At 45.3% G+C, this 16,008-nt stretch overlaps 1 protein-coding gene across 1 annotated transcript in view; it reads right to left on the bottom strand.

The window, feature by feature from the left end:
- Positions 1–3,390: 3,390 nt before the first annotated feature.
- The window catches only part of MYH15 (myosin heavy chain 15), a 160,287-nt gene continuing 147,669 nt past the window's right edge, over positions 3,391–16,008 (bottom strand). Inside the window, exons 41-43 of the mRNA XM_030204176.1 lie at positions 13,564–13,659; positions 5,851–5,985; positions 3,391–3,654 (exon numbers count right to left, since the gene is read on the bottom strand). Of these exons, the coding sequence (XP_030060036.1) occupies positions 3,637–3,654; positions 5,851–5,985; positions 13,564–13,659 (249 nt within the window). The 3' untranslated portion in view covers positions 3,391–3,636. The remainder of the gene's footprint in view (positions 3,655–5,850; positions 5,986–13,563; positions 13,660–16,008) is intronic.

Genomic DNA, 16,008 nt, shown 5'->3' on the forward strand with positions numbered 1-16,008 from the left:
CAGCGACTGCGTCGGGTTTATTGCCAGTTTTCACTGATGATTGTCAGGTTTGACGCCAGCTTTAATTGATAAACGAAAACTGAAAAGAGTGCTGTAAGGTTGTGGAGGAGTGGCCTAGTGGTTAGGGTGGTGGACTTTGGTCCTGAGGAGCTGAGTTTGATTCCCACTTCAGGAACAGGCAGCTCCTTGTGACTCTGGGCAAGTCACTTTAACCCTGCATTGAGCCTGCCATGAGTGGGAAAGCATGGGGTACAAATGTAACAAAAAAACACATTTTGGCAGATTTGTTTACCACTCGACCACTGAAGGAAATAAGGAGTACTGCACTTTGTGGTGGACAAATATTTTAGGGGTTTGGATGAGCCAGTTACCCTTTTGGATAAATTAATTAGTTTTGTGGATATGCATTCAATTTGTTGTCACACATAATGTATGGAGGTTTTACATATGCTGTTTACATCTGAGCAGTAGAAGATATGGTGTGAAATTGTAAGAATTATTTCGTTTATTGGAAGATGGAATCAGTATGTGTATGTGCAAGTATTATTTGTATCCACCTTGTTCCTTCAGAAGAATGATTGAGAGATTATTTTAGTAATAGGCGAGAGTGCATGTGATTGTTTGTGATATGTGTATGAGTGTAGATGGTATTAGCAGCTGGGGGAAGCTGTATAGGATTCAAGTTTAGGAACATTTTTTCTACAGAGTTTTTTCGTAAATAAAATTGAATTGAGAATAGTGTTTGTAGTTACTTTTTGGTAGAGACAAATATTTGTAATTAGAGTGAAATTAAGTTACTAATTAAGAAGGGAAGGTCTCCTAAAATTATAGGGATTCATGTAATAGTTGAAAGGGTGTCTAAGGATTTGAAGAAACATACAGATGCTGTATTTACATCATTCAGTGAAGCAATAATATAAACCCATCTGCCTTCTGAGTTAGAGACTATTTTTCATAGTTATAGAAAGTGATGTTTTAAAGAAAATATCCGTGCCATTTCCCCTATTGATGGGGAGGCAATACCTAATGTGTATTTCAGATGTTTTAAGAGATGGGTGAGAGTGATGGGGGCAGAGCAGAGAAGTGGCCTGTGATGATAGCTTGTAGGTCAGTACCCCATTCTAGCAGTAACAACTGCCAATAGGCGACTGCATTTAACACCACCTCAAGAGGTGTCATTAAGCGCAACCATGCAACCAGAATCCGGTAGCATGGCTGATCCAACCTTCCTGCAGAACATGAGGCATACATTCCTCCTTTCTGCTCCCCCTGACAGTGCCCCATCCTATCTCTTCCTCCCCCCCCCCCCCCCACAGACCCCCAACTAATGTGATCCGAAACATTAAAAAAAACCCTCATGCCCAGTTTCAGACCATCACACCAACCCAACTCATCCCTCGATTTCCGCACCATCGGGACTTGGTTGATCTTTGGAGATCTAGAGGTGGGGGCAGAAGCGATTCCCCTTCACTCCCACCCCATCTGGCCCTGGGTATAAAATGGCATTGATGATCTCTAGCAGCAGTCTTGCACTACTACCCTAAATTGGATGGGATACTAGGCTAGTGAAATAGATGATGGAGAGGGTAGGGTGCCAGGGCAACAGTATGTTTTTTTTGGGGGGGTGGGGGAGGGGAGGGTTAAATGAGCTGGCCACTACTGTAATGTGGTGCCTGTGCGTGAGTGTCTGTTCTGTATAGTAAATGCAAGACAGATGCTGGGTATGCCCCCTGTGTGTACTGCACCGGCATTACCGTTATTGTATACTGGTCTTTGCACCTAATGCATGGTAAGTGCAAAAACTTACCATTGTAGGGAAATTATTGAGTTAATCATTTTAACATATACTAAACAAGTGTAGATTATAAGAAAAGAAACGGCTTCTGACCTTGTGTGTTACAAGAAGAACTGAATGTTTGTGGAGGAGTGGCCTAGTGGTTAGGGTGGTAGACTTTGGTCCTGAGGAACTGAGTTCAATTCCCACTTCAGGCACAGGCAGCTCTTGTGAGTCTGGGCAAGTCACTTAACCCTCCTTAACCCTCCATTGGCCCATGTAAGTCACATTGAGCCTGCCATGAGTGGGAAAGTGCAGGATACAAATGTAACAAAAATAATGTTCTTAGATATGCTTTTAGGCTAGCTTGTAAAAACCTCCTAATGGTCTAAAACTGTAACATGTTCATCCAAGCTTAAAAGATATGCTTCATGTACAGCTGCACGTAGATGAGAGTCTAAAAAGGTATATAAGAAATGGGAAGGTATGGGGAGGGCAGACAACTTCATGAGGGTATGTTGGATTTGTCTCCTTGCAAGAAATGAAACTGCTTTAAGCCTGACTTGGTCTCGTGGTGTTCTTGAATATCATTGGTAAAATTCTTTTAACAACCATATTTCTCTGAAAGGGCCCTTTTGTTTCTTCATTCTTTTAATAATTTACTCCTTTCCTCCCAAATTTTTAGGGGTCAGCTTTCAAACTGTGTGTACTGGCATACAGTCTGTGCGTACTTTCTAACCCACAGACTTTACACTGATTTTCAAAGAGAAAAGTTTTCCCCTGTGTTCATACAGGTTCACCCCAGCTATTGGTGCTTGGATTTGTTTGCATATAAATTTATGCATATATTTTTGAAAATGTAAAATTATGTGCATCAGTACTAATGCTGCCTCAACCCCTCCCCCCTTTCCTGAAAGTCCTGTCTGCATAAATTCTGCATATAGTGTACTACATTTATAATTGTACACAGTGTTGCGGTATTCCATTTTTACAAATCTCATTCCATGTATAAACCTTTATGTATGGAAGGGGACTTGAAAATCAACCTCTTAGAACTGTAGATGTAGACAGCTCTGATTGGCATATACAGGGCAATTCTATAACAGGATCCCTGTAAGTAGGCGGCTACTTTCCTTTTATAGAGTACAAGCTTCGGGTATATAAAGCACAAGCATCTATGCAAGCCATAGAGCTGGTGTCAGTGCTTACACCTAAGTGCCAGAGGTACACGTGTAACTTAGAGTATTCTATAAATTATGTGCATAAGTGGAAGTGCTGCCCATATGCACCTTGTCTTCATTGCTGTGCATATACCCTTGCAAATACATGAATACCTAGTTGGGTTTTCAGGATATTCAGAATGAATATATATGAGAGCGATTTACATGTACTGCTTCATGGTATATAAATCTCTCTCATGCACATTGATTGCGGATATCCTGAAAACACAACTGGCCAGGTAGAGGTATAATAGAAGGAAGCCATTCACCATCTCTCATTTCTATAAATAATACTGAGAGAGGTGTGTGTGTGTGCATTACGTTCAGAAATGAGGAAATCAAAAGCACCTAGAGGCTTGGCCCTGCTGCATTGTTTAGCTACAAGAATGAAGACAGACTTGAAAGGCCGCATCTACAGGAGCAGCACATAACCTTAGTATCTATGAAGTTTGCCAAGTCCCTCCGTGATCTGTCAGTAATGAGAGAAGGAACAAGATGATTTGTATTTTTTAATCTGTTTTATTGCTAAGTGTTCCAGTCTTCAACTTCATCCTGTGCTTTGGAAAGTGAATGAATAAAATGTGTTTTGGGGGAGGAGCAGCAGACCACCTCCTGTCCTTCAGCTACTGAAGCTGTGCATTTTCATTCTTCCTCCCGCACCTAAAACACAGAGTTTATGTTACAATGTGCTGATTAAAGTTCATGGGACAAAAATTTGACAGTAGGGCTGGAGTGAAAGAGTAGCCTAACGGTTAGCATAGTGCGCTGTGAACCTGGGCAACTCGATTCAATTCCCACTGTGGCTCCTTGTGACCCTGGGAAAGTCACCTATCTCCATTGCCCCAGGCACAAAAACTTAGAGGCTGATGCTCAAAACACCAGTGCTGTACAAAACAGTACCAGAAAATACTGCTCAAACAGTTCCTCCCCAATGCTCAATGCTAATGGCATGCAAACTTTATGTGCGCTGTTAGCACTGAGCATTGGGATGTAAGGAGGAGGGGTCATGACTAGCACATGCATGGTTAGGAGACTGCTTAAACTTTTATAGTTTATACAACAAAGCCAATGAAATAAACAGCTGAATCACTAAGATGCCGATGATCAAATTCCCCGCACTGTTCGGAACAGCGCTGGAAAATTAGCGCCAGAACAGCATGGGGAATTAAAGCCCCGATGATCAAAACTAAAAGCATGCAAATTTATGTGTACTATTAGTTTTGATCATGGGGGGGACTTCTGTGGGAGGACTGAGCCTGGGCAAGCACCCAAGGCACAAGCCTCCCTCAGAAATTGTTTGACAGGTCCAGGCTGTCAAAAAAAAAGACCTTTCAAACAGGAGGTCCCCCCCCCCACCCCAATAGAAATTTTCCTGGTGGCTCAGTGGTCTTATCCCCCCCCCCCCTCAGCCACAGGGGGCTTGAGGTCCGGTGGACTTCTAACCCCCCCCCCCTCTCCCCTTGACACCAAAAAAATTTCTCTGGTGGCCCAGTGGACAACCCTACCCTCACCTATACCTTTAGAGGGGAGGAGTGAGTTTTCCCTTATATGGTATAGAAGTCCTGCCCAGTGCATCCTAGGATACACAGGGAGGGGGTGCTAATCCCTCCTCCTCTCTAAATATACAGGTGGGTTGAGGGGCATTAGGCCACCAGGGCGGGTGGGGCTAGGGTTGCTCACTGGGCCACCAGGGACATTTTTTTGGTGTTTGGGGGGGGGGGGGGGTAGGAGGGCTAAAGGTCTACCGGATCTCTAGTCCCCTTATGCCCTTGTGTTGGTGGGTGTGGGGAGAAGATCACTGGGCCATCAGGGAAATGTCAGGGAGGGTTAGAGGGGCACTGGACCTCCAGCCCCTGTGTCTGGGGAGGGGGGGCTGTAAGCATGCAAATGTTGGACAGGACTCCCTATTCCTCCCCAATGTTCTACAAACCCTAATGCCAGCTCCGAGCTGGAGTAGGTTTGCCATGGGAGCAGCGCCAATGTTTGTTGCACTCTCACTGAGCATTGGGGAGGAATAGGCCCCTGTTTTGCATGCATATGCATGCTACTTGTGATCAGAGCCAGCGAGCTCATTTCACACACCAGCTCTGATCATGGGGCTGCAGCAAATGGGGGTACTAATATGGCACTAATAGTCTCTAGTGCCCGCATTTGCTTCTGATCATTGGGGACTAGAGAGATAATGGATAGTGGGGGAGGGAAAAGAGAGAGGTGTGCATGGTGAAGAAGGTATGCAAAGTGTGCCTCATGGAATTTTTTCCACATTTGTGTATGTGTGTGCATGCACGTGTGACTGTTTCTGTGCGTGTCTGTGACTAGGAGAAGAAATGGAAGGAGCAGTTTGAAATGGGTAATTCCTTAATGGCTGTGTTTCAATATATCAAAGTTTCAATGCTGCAGTTGTTGGAACTGCTTCTCCCATCATAGGAGCCAGCTCAGTGGGTGCTGAGCACGCCAAATTCTGAGCAAGCTCCTTCACTATGTCCAAGAAAGGGCAGTTTGTGTTGTATTTAGCACTCCCAATCATTTTGCTAAGTTGGCTCCTATGTCTCCCACAGAACTGCATTGGGCCATTTTTTTTTTCAGAGGGGGAGGGAATGACTCTTATTTCTCTGGAACCTCCTCAGTCTGAGGTTGGCCCATTTTCAAACTAAATGTGTCTTTTTCCCTGTTTGTCCATTGCCAAATTTGGTGCCATTCCATTAAAGTTTTCAGAGATTTGTTTTTGCCACCAGATAGACAAGCAGACATTTTCATCCCATTAAGTATAATCCCCCAATGTCCCCTTTGGGTTGGAAAGAATAAAAAGAATTGTGTAGGAAAAGATCATAACCTGTTTCTGAGCATTCTCCATACCTTTCCTCCGATATCTCTTGATTTGGTCCTCAGTTTGTTGACTTGAGACTCAGCTATGTCAGCCCTTTCGTGAGCGTCATCCAGTTCATGCTGCAGTTTCTTGTACTTTGCCAAGTACTGATTTGATTGTTCTTCCTATTAGAAATAGCTAAATGTTTTGCTACTTTTTTCAAGACTTTTTGTAAAGCATCACATCCTAGTATTGTATGAGGATGAGAGAGCGGTTTTAGAGGCCGACTGAATTTCAGTTTTGGCACCAAAACCTGCCCAAAATGTGAATTCAGCCTTTGTTTCAGCTGAAACTGAATCGCTTCCCCCCACTCCTCCTTGAACAAAAGTGGCCCCATTCCACTTCCCTCCTCCACAAAACAAAGCAGGCCCCCTGGCCCTACCTTACAAGCCCTGGTGGACTAGTTGGGGCAGGAGCAATCCCCAGATACTGCCCATGCCAGCTCTACAGTCAAAATAGCTACCATGACTTCCTGTAAAACTCATGCAGCAGACATTTTGACTTTGGAGCCAGCATAGGCAGGAGTGAGCCATGTCGCGCCAGGTCATGCTGACTCTAATCTTAAAATGGCTGCCACTACCTCCCACAGAATATTTGGCAGGAAATATGGCAGCCATTTTGACTGCAGCTGGCATGAGCAGGAGTGACTGGGGATTGCTTCTGCCCAACTAGGCCACTAGTCCACCACAGTTTGTAAGGTAGGCCTGGGGGGATCCTATGGGTGGGAGCTAATTTTGTTTGGGGGGGGGGGGTCAGGAGTAGGACCTGCTTTTGTTCAGTGAGGGGCATCCCATACCATTTTTGGCTTTGGCCAAAACCGAAACCAAAAAAAAAGTTTGTTGCACTCTAAGTGGTTTATCCTTCCATCCGTGTTACTCTGCTAAAGCATGTACCATAGGCTAAACATTTCACATCTGGATTAGCTCCAGCTGCAATCATTTACTGTGTAAAATTCTCTAACCTCTTCTCCCTACTTGAAGTTGTAAGTTTCACTCTGACATTTACCGTAACAAAATTTAAACTTTTTTTTTAAACAGTGTGAGATATATTGTGAAAACATTTGGGGTAGATATGATACCAGTTTTTTCAAAGTCCTCAAAACAAACTTGGGGGGGAGGGGTTAAGGCAGAGGACAGGAGATTCAAGGGTCCACTAAAGTACTGTAAGTAGGAGTTGTTGGATAACTTATTGTTAAGTCAAAACTGTTGTTAAAAAGTAATAAAGATATTTGAACTCAAACTGGGAGTGGTTTTCTAACTGCATACCTGAGCACAAAGTACCCAGGAGCCTAGTATCAATTTACAAATAAAAAACACATGTGTACTTCCCCTTTAAAGAATTCCATGAATGCAAAGAATCTGTTGATTTTAGCACCTGCTCTTTCTGTGGTTATAGTCTTATGGAAAATAATACATATAGATATGAAAATACAATTTAAAAGTGTCATATGCCAACCCTCCTGCCCAAAAAGGCCCTGGGAATCAGTGGCGTACCAAGGGTGGGGCGGTCCGCCCTGGATGTCAGCAGTTGGGGGGGGTGCTCCGTCGGCGCCCCAGTCTCCACCTGTCTACCAGCTCCGTAGACAAACGACCCTCTTCTTCTGCCACCCGGCACCTGACCCAACCTTTAAAAAAAATCCGTGAAGCGGCAGTGCAGTGCCTCGCGTCTGTTTGCTCTGCGTGTAAAGGAAGCAAATTGCCTCATTGGCCGGCCTTCCCTCACAGTGTCCCGCCCTCTGATGTAACTTCCTATTTCCGTGAGGGCTGGACACCGTGAGGGAAGTCCGGCCGACAAGGCGATTTGCTTCCTTTACACGCATACAGACGCGAGGCGCTGCACCGTCGCTTCACGGATTTTTTTTAAGGCTGGGTCAGGTGCCGGGTGGCAGAAGAAGAGGGTCGTCTGTCCACGGAGCTGTTAGGCAGGTGGGGAATGGGGAGGGGATGGGGGCTCAGATGGGAGAAGGGGCCTGGAACTGGGGTCTGAGAAGGGGGCAGGAGGGAGAATGGGGCCATGCCTGTGGCAGGTGGGAGAATGGGTCTGGGGCTGAAAAGGGGGCCCTAATGCAAGGCATGTGGATGAAGGGGACTGGAACTGGGGCTGAAAAGGGGCAGGGGGTGAAATTATGAGGACTGGGGGCTGAAAAGGGGACAGGGAGAAGTGGCTGGGGCTGAAGCTCGGCACTGGTGGGAGAAAAGGGCTGGGGCTGAAACTGGGGACTGATGGGATAGTGGGACTGAAACTGGTGGCTGAAAAAGGGGAGCAGGTGGGAGATGTGGGCTGAGGCTGTAACTAGGGGCAGGTGGGATAATGGGGCTGGAACTTGGGGCCGAAATGAGGGGGCAGATCCTGGATGGAAGGGGGAGCGAGAGGGAGGGGCAGACCCTGAATGGATGGGAGAGCGAGAGGGCGGGCAGACCCTGGATGGATGGGAGAGGGAGGACAAATGGTAAATTGAAGGGGCAGAGAGAAAGGGTAGAAAGTGGATGGAAGGGATAGAAAGGGCAGACAGTGGATATAAGAGAGAGGGCAGACAGGCAGATGGTGGATGGAAGGGGCGGAGAGAGATGGCAGACGGGTAGATGGTGGATGGAAGGGGCAGAGATAGAGGGCAGATGTGGATGGAAGAGAGAGATAGGGCAGATGTGGATGGAAGGAAGAGGGAGGGCAGACATTGGATGGAGGGGACAGCAGAGAGAGAGCGAAGACAGATGCTGGATGGAAGGAAGACAGTGAAAAGAAGATGAGGAAAGCAGAAACCAGAGACAACAAGCTGTAAATAAAAAAAAATATTTTTATTTTTTGCTTTAGGATAAAGTAGTATTGTAGATGTGTTAATAAATGTTTATAAATAGAACATGTAAATAAGGTAATCTTTTTATTGGACTAATTTTAATACATTTTGACTAACTTTCAGAGACCAAAACCCCCTTCCTCAGGTCAGGATAGGCTACTGTAACAGCACTATATTGACCTGAGAAAGGAGGTTTTGGCCTCTGAAAGCTAAATGTATTAGTCCAATAAAATGGTATTATTTTATTTTCTATATTTGTTTTAGTTCTATTTGTTAATTTGTAAAGTGGTGATTGGTTTTTTCAAATTTACATTTTCTGTTTCTGTGGTGTTGCATTGTATGCAGAATCTAGCATCTTGGGGGGTTCAGTTTAATTTTTGTCTAAATAGAAAGTTTATGATTACTTATTCTTTAGTGGATTAGGGTGTATCTGTGTTTGTGAAAAAGACATGGCTTTCAGTTGGCATTGACTGTGCAGTATCGACGATCTGTACTATTCTGTCTGGTTTCATTTTTACATTAGGTGAATTGATGTTCTAGTGCTCACAGTAGTGTTTAAGATGCTTTCCTTTTCCTTGTGTGACTCATAGAAATTACTGCTTATAGTATGCTAGAATTGCTCTATAGGTCCTGAGTGTTTTATATTCTCGGTATGCCTAGTACTGGATTTTGGAGGGGGGTATTAAAGAATGACCGGCCCCAGGTGTCAATTACCCTAGGTATTCCACTGCTGGGAATGCCGCCTTCTGTCTGCCTACAAACACATGCAGTATTCCATACGACATGTGCTTCTAGCTAGATTGAGTAAGAGCAATTTTCAGAGAGCCAGTTTACCCAGGACAACCCCACTTGGGGACTGGTGTTTACGTTCAGTGACTGTTTTGTTTTTGTGTGTTTGCACTCAATCATATTAATTGTTGGGTGATATAGGTATGTTTTTATTTGTAAGCCACTTTGTTGTGGATTAGCATATTATAAATATAAAACAAATTAACTTGGATAAAAGGCTTTGAAATGGTCTCTGAAGGGAGTTTCTGAAGGAAGTAACTCATAAAAACATCCCAAATTCTGACTCGCACAGTACAGAGCCATATTTATTCCTTTAAAAGAAATGATTGCTATCCAATTTTATCCTAAAATATAGTAGCACTAGTACCCTTGTAGTTCATTATTAGGACTTCTGATCTTTGGTGTTTAAGGTCCAGCATCTGCTGCTTCCTGTTTCTTCCCCTGCTGCCACTGAAGTGTGTGCAGATTACATCTTCGGGCTGTCCGCGATTCACACAGGCACTGTGGAGACTTCCCTCTGCTGTGTCCGGCCCTCGTAAAAAGGAAGTTGCATCAGAGAGGGCTGAACACAGCAGAATGGGAAGGCCCCAGAGTGCCTGTGTAAATTGCGGACCACCCAAATATGTAAGCTGCAAGCACAGCAGCGGGGGAAGGAGAAAGAAGTGGCAGCAATCCTGGACCTGCAGGAAGGAAGGTAGCGAGCGATGCTGGATTTAGGGAAGGCAGAAGTGTGCTGGTGTGAGAGGAGGGACCTGCAGAGAAAGGGAGACCAATGTGTGTCTTGGGGGGGGGGGGGGGGGTGCCACAGAGACCCATGCAGCCAGGGGGGGGGGGGTGCCGCAAACCTAAAAAGTTTAGGAACCCCTGGCCTAGCACAAACTTAAAACCAAAAACAGCCAATGACATAAAGAGAGGAGGCAACAGAGAGAGAGAGGACTGGGTGGGAGAGGATGGTAGTATGAGTTCAGTAAAAAGACAAGACAGCCAGGTGTAAAGAAGAGGAAGAGATGAGAGGGATGGGAAGAAGTGGGAGAGTATGTAGCTTGGGGGGGGGGGGGTATATTGTTCTTTCCTTTTTCCCTCTGGCACTCTGCAGTCCCAGAAGACAGGTGGTGGTAGCAGAAGAAAGCATGATCATGATGGGGGTGTGAATGGTACTTCAATTTGGAAAGCACTTGACGCCAACACCTCAGCTTTAAAAAAAAATGAAAGACAATCTCACCTTGATGAAAATTGATGCATGTGTTCAGTAATTTTGACAACGAAGGAGACCACTGATAAACTGGTGAGAATATTTGTTGATTTTGTTTCAAGCGTTTTAGCAGAGTATGATCTCCACCAAGCTAGTCTCATCTATGTGACTGATAATGCAGCCAATATGAAAGCAGCTTTTCAAGATAAAGTCTGGATAGGTTGCGTAGGTCATAATCTCAATTTCGTACTCTCTCATAGACTGCAGTTATCAAAAACTGAAGTTAATCCTCGGCAATATCGCTTACAAAACTGTTAAAAAGAAGAGTGGAACAGTGCAGAGGCTGCGAATACTGCCATCAGATCAAGCTGTAGTTGAGGTGCAGCCAATTGCTGAACCACCAACAGAACGTCCAAAAAGAGAAGACGCGGAGGCAGATATTTTTTTTGAGACTTATTCAATATATATTGAGCTTGGACAATGACTTCTGCTCATCTCTTACTATCTACTGGTAACGGAAGTCCCATATATGGCCAAAGCTGATATACAGTGGTGGAAATAAGTATTTGATCCCTTGCTGATTTTGTAAGTTTGCCCACTGACAAAGACATGAGCAGCCCATAATTGAAGGGTAGGTTATTGGTAACAGTGAGAGATAGCACATCACAAATTAAATCCGGAAAATCACATTGTGGAAAGTATATGAATTTATTTGCATTCTGCAGAGGGAAATAAGTATTTAATCCCTCTGGCAAACAAGACCTAATACTTGGTGGCAAAACCCTTGTTGGCAAGCACAGCGGTCAGACGTCTTCTGTAGTTGATGATGAGGTTTGCACACATGTCAGGAGGAATTTTGGTCCACTCCTCTTTGCAGATCATCTCTAAATCATTAAGAGTTCTGGGCTGTCGCTTGGCAACTCGCAGCTTCAGCTCCCTCCATAAGTTTTCAATGGGATTAAGGTCTGGTGACTGGCTAGGCCACTCCATGACCCTAATGTGCTTCTTCCTGAGCCACTCCTTTGTTGCCTTGGCTGTATGTTTTGGGTCATTGTCGTGCTGGAAGACCCAGCCACGACCCATTTTTAAGGCCCTGGCGGAGGGAAGGAGGTTGTCACTCAGAATTGTACGGTACATGGCCCCATCCATTCTTCCATTGATGCGGTGAAGTAGTCCTGTGCCCTTAGCAGAGAAACACCCCCAAAACATAACATTTCCACCTCCATGCTTGACAGTGGGGACGGTGTTCTTTGGGTCATAGGCAGCATTTCTCTTCCTCCAAACACGGCGAGTTGAGTTCATGCCAAAGAGCTCAATTTTTGTCTCATCTGACCACAGCACCTTCTCCCAATCACTCTCGGCATCATCCAGGTGTTCACTGGCAAACTTCAGACGGGCCGTCACATGTGCCTTCCGGAGCAGGGGGACCTTGCGGGCACTGCAGGATTGCAATCCGTTATGTCGTAATGTGTTACCAATGGTTTTCGTGGTGACAGTGGTCCCAGCTGCCTTGAGATCATTGACAAGTTCCCCCCTTGTAGTTGTAGGCTGATTTCTAACCTTCCTCATGATCAAGGATACCCCACGAGGTGAGATTTTGCGTGGAGCCCCAGATCTTTGTCGATTGACAGTCATTTTGTACTTCTTCCATTTTCTTACTATGGCACCAACAGTTGTCTCCTTCTCGCCCAGTGTCTTACTGATGGTTTTGTAGCCCATTCCAGCCTTGTGCAGGTGTATGATCTTGTCCCTGACATCCTTAGACAGCTCCTTGCTCTTGGCCATTTTGTAGAGGTTAGAGTCTGACTGATTCACTGAGTCTGTGGACAGGTGTCTTTCATACAGGTGACCATTGCCGACAGCTGTCTGTCATGCAGGTAACGAGTTGATTTGGAGCATCTACCTGGTCTGTAGGGGCCAGATCTCTTACTGGTTGGTGGGGGATCAAATACTTATTTCCCTCTGCAGAATGCAAATAAATTCATATACTTTCCACAATGTGATTTTCCGGATTTAATTTGTGATGTGCTATCTCTCACTGTTACCAATAACCTACCCTTCAATTATGGGCTGCTCATGTCTTTGTCAGTGGGCAAACTTACAAAATCAGCAAGGGATCAAATACTTATTTCCACCACTGTATGTTGCCTGCTTCCTGCTTGGAACCCCTGTCACCAGCATATCATCAGAGCGTTCTTTTCAGTTTCAGGACGAACAGTTGAGGAATGTAAAATGTAACTGAACTGTATCCCTGTAGTTGTTTTACACAGTGTGAAATGATTGTTTTTTCATAGTCCATGTTAATAGATAATGTTTTTCTTGCATATTTAACAAATTTATGCCTATTGTTTTGTGTTTAAATTTGAACAAGCTATAGGGTGCATTTTATGTTTTGCTTGAATTTACAAGATCTTTTAAATGTGGGTTGGGGTTGGGAAAGAAAACTATGGGGATGGTGGGGGGACAGATAAGAATTGACTGGGGATGGGGACCAGATTATGTGCTCGTGCATACCTCTAGAAAGTATATTCCTTACTCAAAAATTCTCCCTCTTTTTTTCTGATGAACTCTTCTTGTTAGGACAAGGTCCACAGGCAGGAGATTGATCTGTTCACTCCCCTCTCTTTGAGCTGTTCTTATAGAAGGGAGAGGAGTCTGCTACCTTCTCTCCCATCTTTTCTATTGTTTTTTTTCCCAGTGTTTTTTTACTTTAACCAAACATATCAATTTGTACTTTTGAGAAGGGGGAGAATGGTTACAACCAAAATATGTAGTCCTATCCATAACTAATAAAATAGGCAGAACTAACGAAAGTCAGTGATCATCATTAATTACAAGCAGCTACTGACCTTTCAATGGCCAATGACAGTTACACCAAAATGAAGTGAAAACCTCTTTATGAATATCAGTGACACTTATGGTACTCACTGCCTCTTCAGCTTGGTGTTTGTAGCTCTTCACTTTCAACTGCAGCTTATCAATGAGATCCTGCATCCTGGTCAGATTTTTCTTATCTTCTTCAGCCTATGTATAACACCCAAATGCAAAAAGCATGAAGCACAGTACACGGAAACATCAAATCACTGGAACTAAGCATACAGGGGGTAATTCTATAAGTGAGTATGGGTATGGATTCGTTTATTTGATATACCACCTATAAAATATTATCTAAGTGGTTTAGGGGGCCTCCTTGTAGGCACCCTGATGCCACATGTGAGAGCCTATTCCATAACAGCATCTCGGCACCCCCCCCCCCCCCCACCACACACACACACATTGACCAGCATCTCTCCCTTCTCTTCCCCGGCTTTACCCCATTGCATGCAGGGACTTGTGGTTCTGATTTCCCCATTGGATTCCCTAAGAAAATCTAGGCTACAAGGCCCTGCATGCATTAGGGTAAATCACAATCCTGGATCAACCATGTCGGGCGAATCTAGATCTAGCTGGCAACTCTATTCCCCCCCCCCCCCCAAGGTCCAGCATCATCTCCCTTCCCTGATCTGGTCTCTCTTTCCCTCTTTCCTCCACTGCTCCTCCTCCCCAGGGTCCAGCATCTTTCTCTCTTTCTTCCCCCTCCCAGTCAGGAATCCATTCTGCTCTCTTCCCCCACCATAGGTCTGGCACCTTGTCCCCCCTACCCCACAAGCGTGGCATCTCTCTCTCTCCCCCACCCCACCCCCATAAGCCTGGCATCTTTTGTTCTCTCTCCCCCCTCCTCATGGGTCTAGCATCTTTCCTTCCTTCCCTCCCCTTCCACAGATCTGCCATCTCTCCCTCTGTCTCCCCCTCCCCCCTCCATGTCTGGCATCTCCCATCCTCTGTGGGTCTAGTATCTCTCCCTCTTCCCCCCTCCCATCCTGTAGGTCTGACATCTCTCCCTTCCCCCCTTGTGGTCCTCCCAACAGGGTCAGTGGCTCACTGGCAGCAGCAGTGATGAAGACATGCTGCTTCTGACCAGCCTCAGACCCCTCCCTCTGCTTCCTTTGAAGCAATTTCTTTTGAGCAGGCATGGCAGAGGGAAGGGGATTAATTCCTGTTGGTGACTCACTGTGTTTGGAGGTCTGTGGAGGGGGAGAGTGAGAGGGGAGAGAAGCCTGACCCACAGGAGCCTAGGGAGGAGGGAGAGGGAGAGATGCCAGACCAGTGGAAGGAGTAAAGGCAGTGGTATAGATAGGAGGGTTGCCAGGGGAGCTACTGCTCCCCCAAATGGACTTCTGATGGTGCTGATGCCTATGTTTTTATATGATCACGCCAGTCCTTCACACTTACACATGCCTACTCAGTCCACTCTCTGCTCCCCCTGACACCTCAACCTGGCTTCTCTTCTGAAGAAAAGGTGGGATGGAAGGAAGGGAGAGAGCTGCCAGACCACTGTGGGCAGGAGGCAGGGGGAACCTGATGCTATTCAAAAAAAAAAAAAAAAAAAGCTTATGCTGGTTTAAGGGTCTGCTGGCAACCAACCTGGCAAATGAAGAACTGTCCAGGCCAGGTCAAAACCAGATGTTTGGCACCCTAATCTTAATCCCTACCAATATTATTTTCAAACAAAATTGGGAAAGCATGTAAAGCGTGCATGTAAATGGATGTTTTGTGTGTTTGGAGGTTGTTGGCGTGTTTGTATGTATGTCTCTGTACATACTTGCATGAGTATATGTATGCTTTCTGTGTGTCTGTGATTGAGTGGAGATGAAAGAGGAAGACAGTTTTGGCAGTCTGTGTACAGCAGCTGTTAGAACTGCTTCTCCCATAGAAATGCATTAGAGCATTTTTTGGAGAGGGTTCATTTCTCTAACACCACTACCACCACCACCACCACCACCACCACCACCACAGGTAGGAATTTCAACAGCACAGAAACTTCCTCCAGATCACCACTTCCCTTCCTGTGTCTAGAGTTGCCTTTCAGTGTTCTGTGCCCACTGCCTTATATACATCTCCACTGCAAGTTACAATGGAAGTGGGCGGGGTGGGAGGAGGGGGAAACAAACTAGAGAACTGCAAGTAGTGATTTAAAACCCAGGAAAATGTCCAGACATTACTCATCTTTCTACCTTCTGGACATTAATGTCGGATTGTGCTGACTTCTGAAAAACGCTAGACAGTTGGTAATCCTAACCTCCTGAGTCCTAAGCACATCTCACAGGGCCCCCTAAATATGTGGACATGAAGCATGTAAAAGTTTGCCAATGGCATAATCTGCCCCAGACCACAGCATGTGCATGCAGTTATGGGGGCCTAGTTTGAGGGGTTGAGTAATTTGTGGAACAGTGGGCAATTGCAGGAGATAGTTGGGACACATAGGGGGAGATTCTATATATGGCGCCTGGAAAATCCGCATGGAAATCATTTTCACCTAAGCATATTCTATAA

This window comes from Microcaecilia unicolor, chromosome 5, assembly GCF_901765095.1.
Source record: "Microcaecilia unicolor chromosome 5, aMicUni1.1, whole genome shotgun sequence".
Classification (NCBI taxonomy): Eukaryota; Metazoa; Chordata; class Amphibia; order Gymnophiona; family Siphonopidae; genus Microcaecilia; species Microcaecilia unicolor.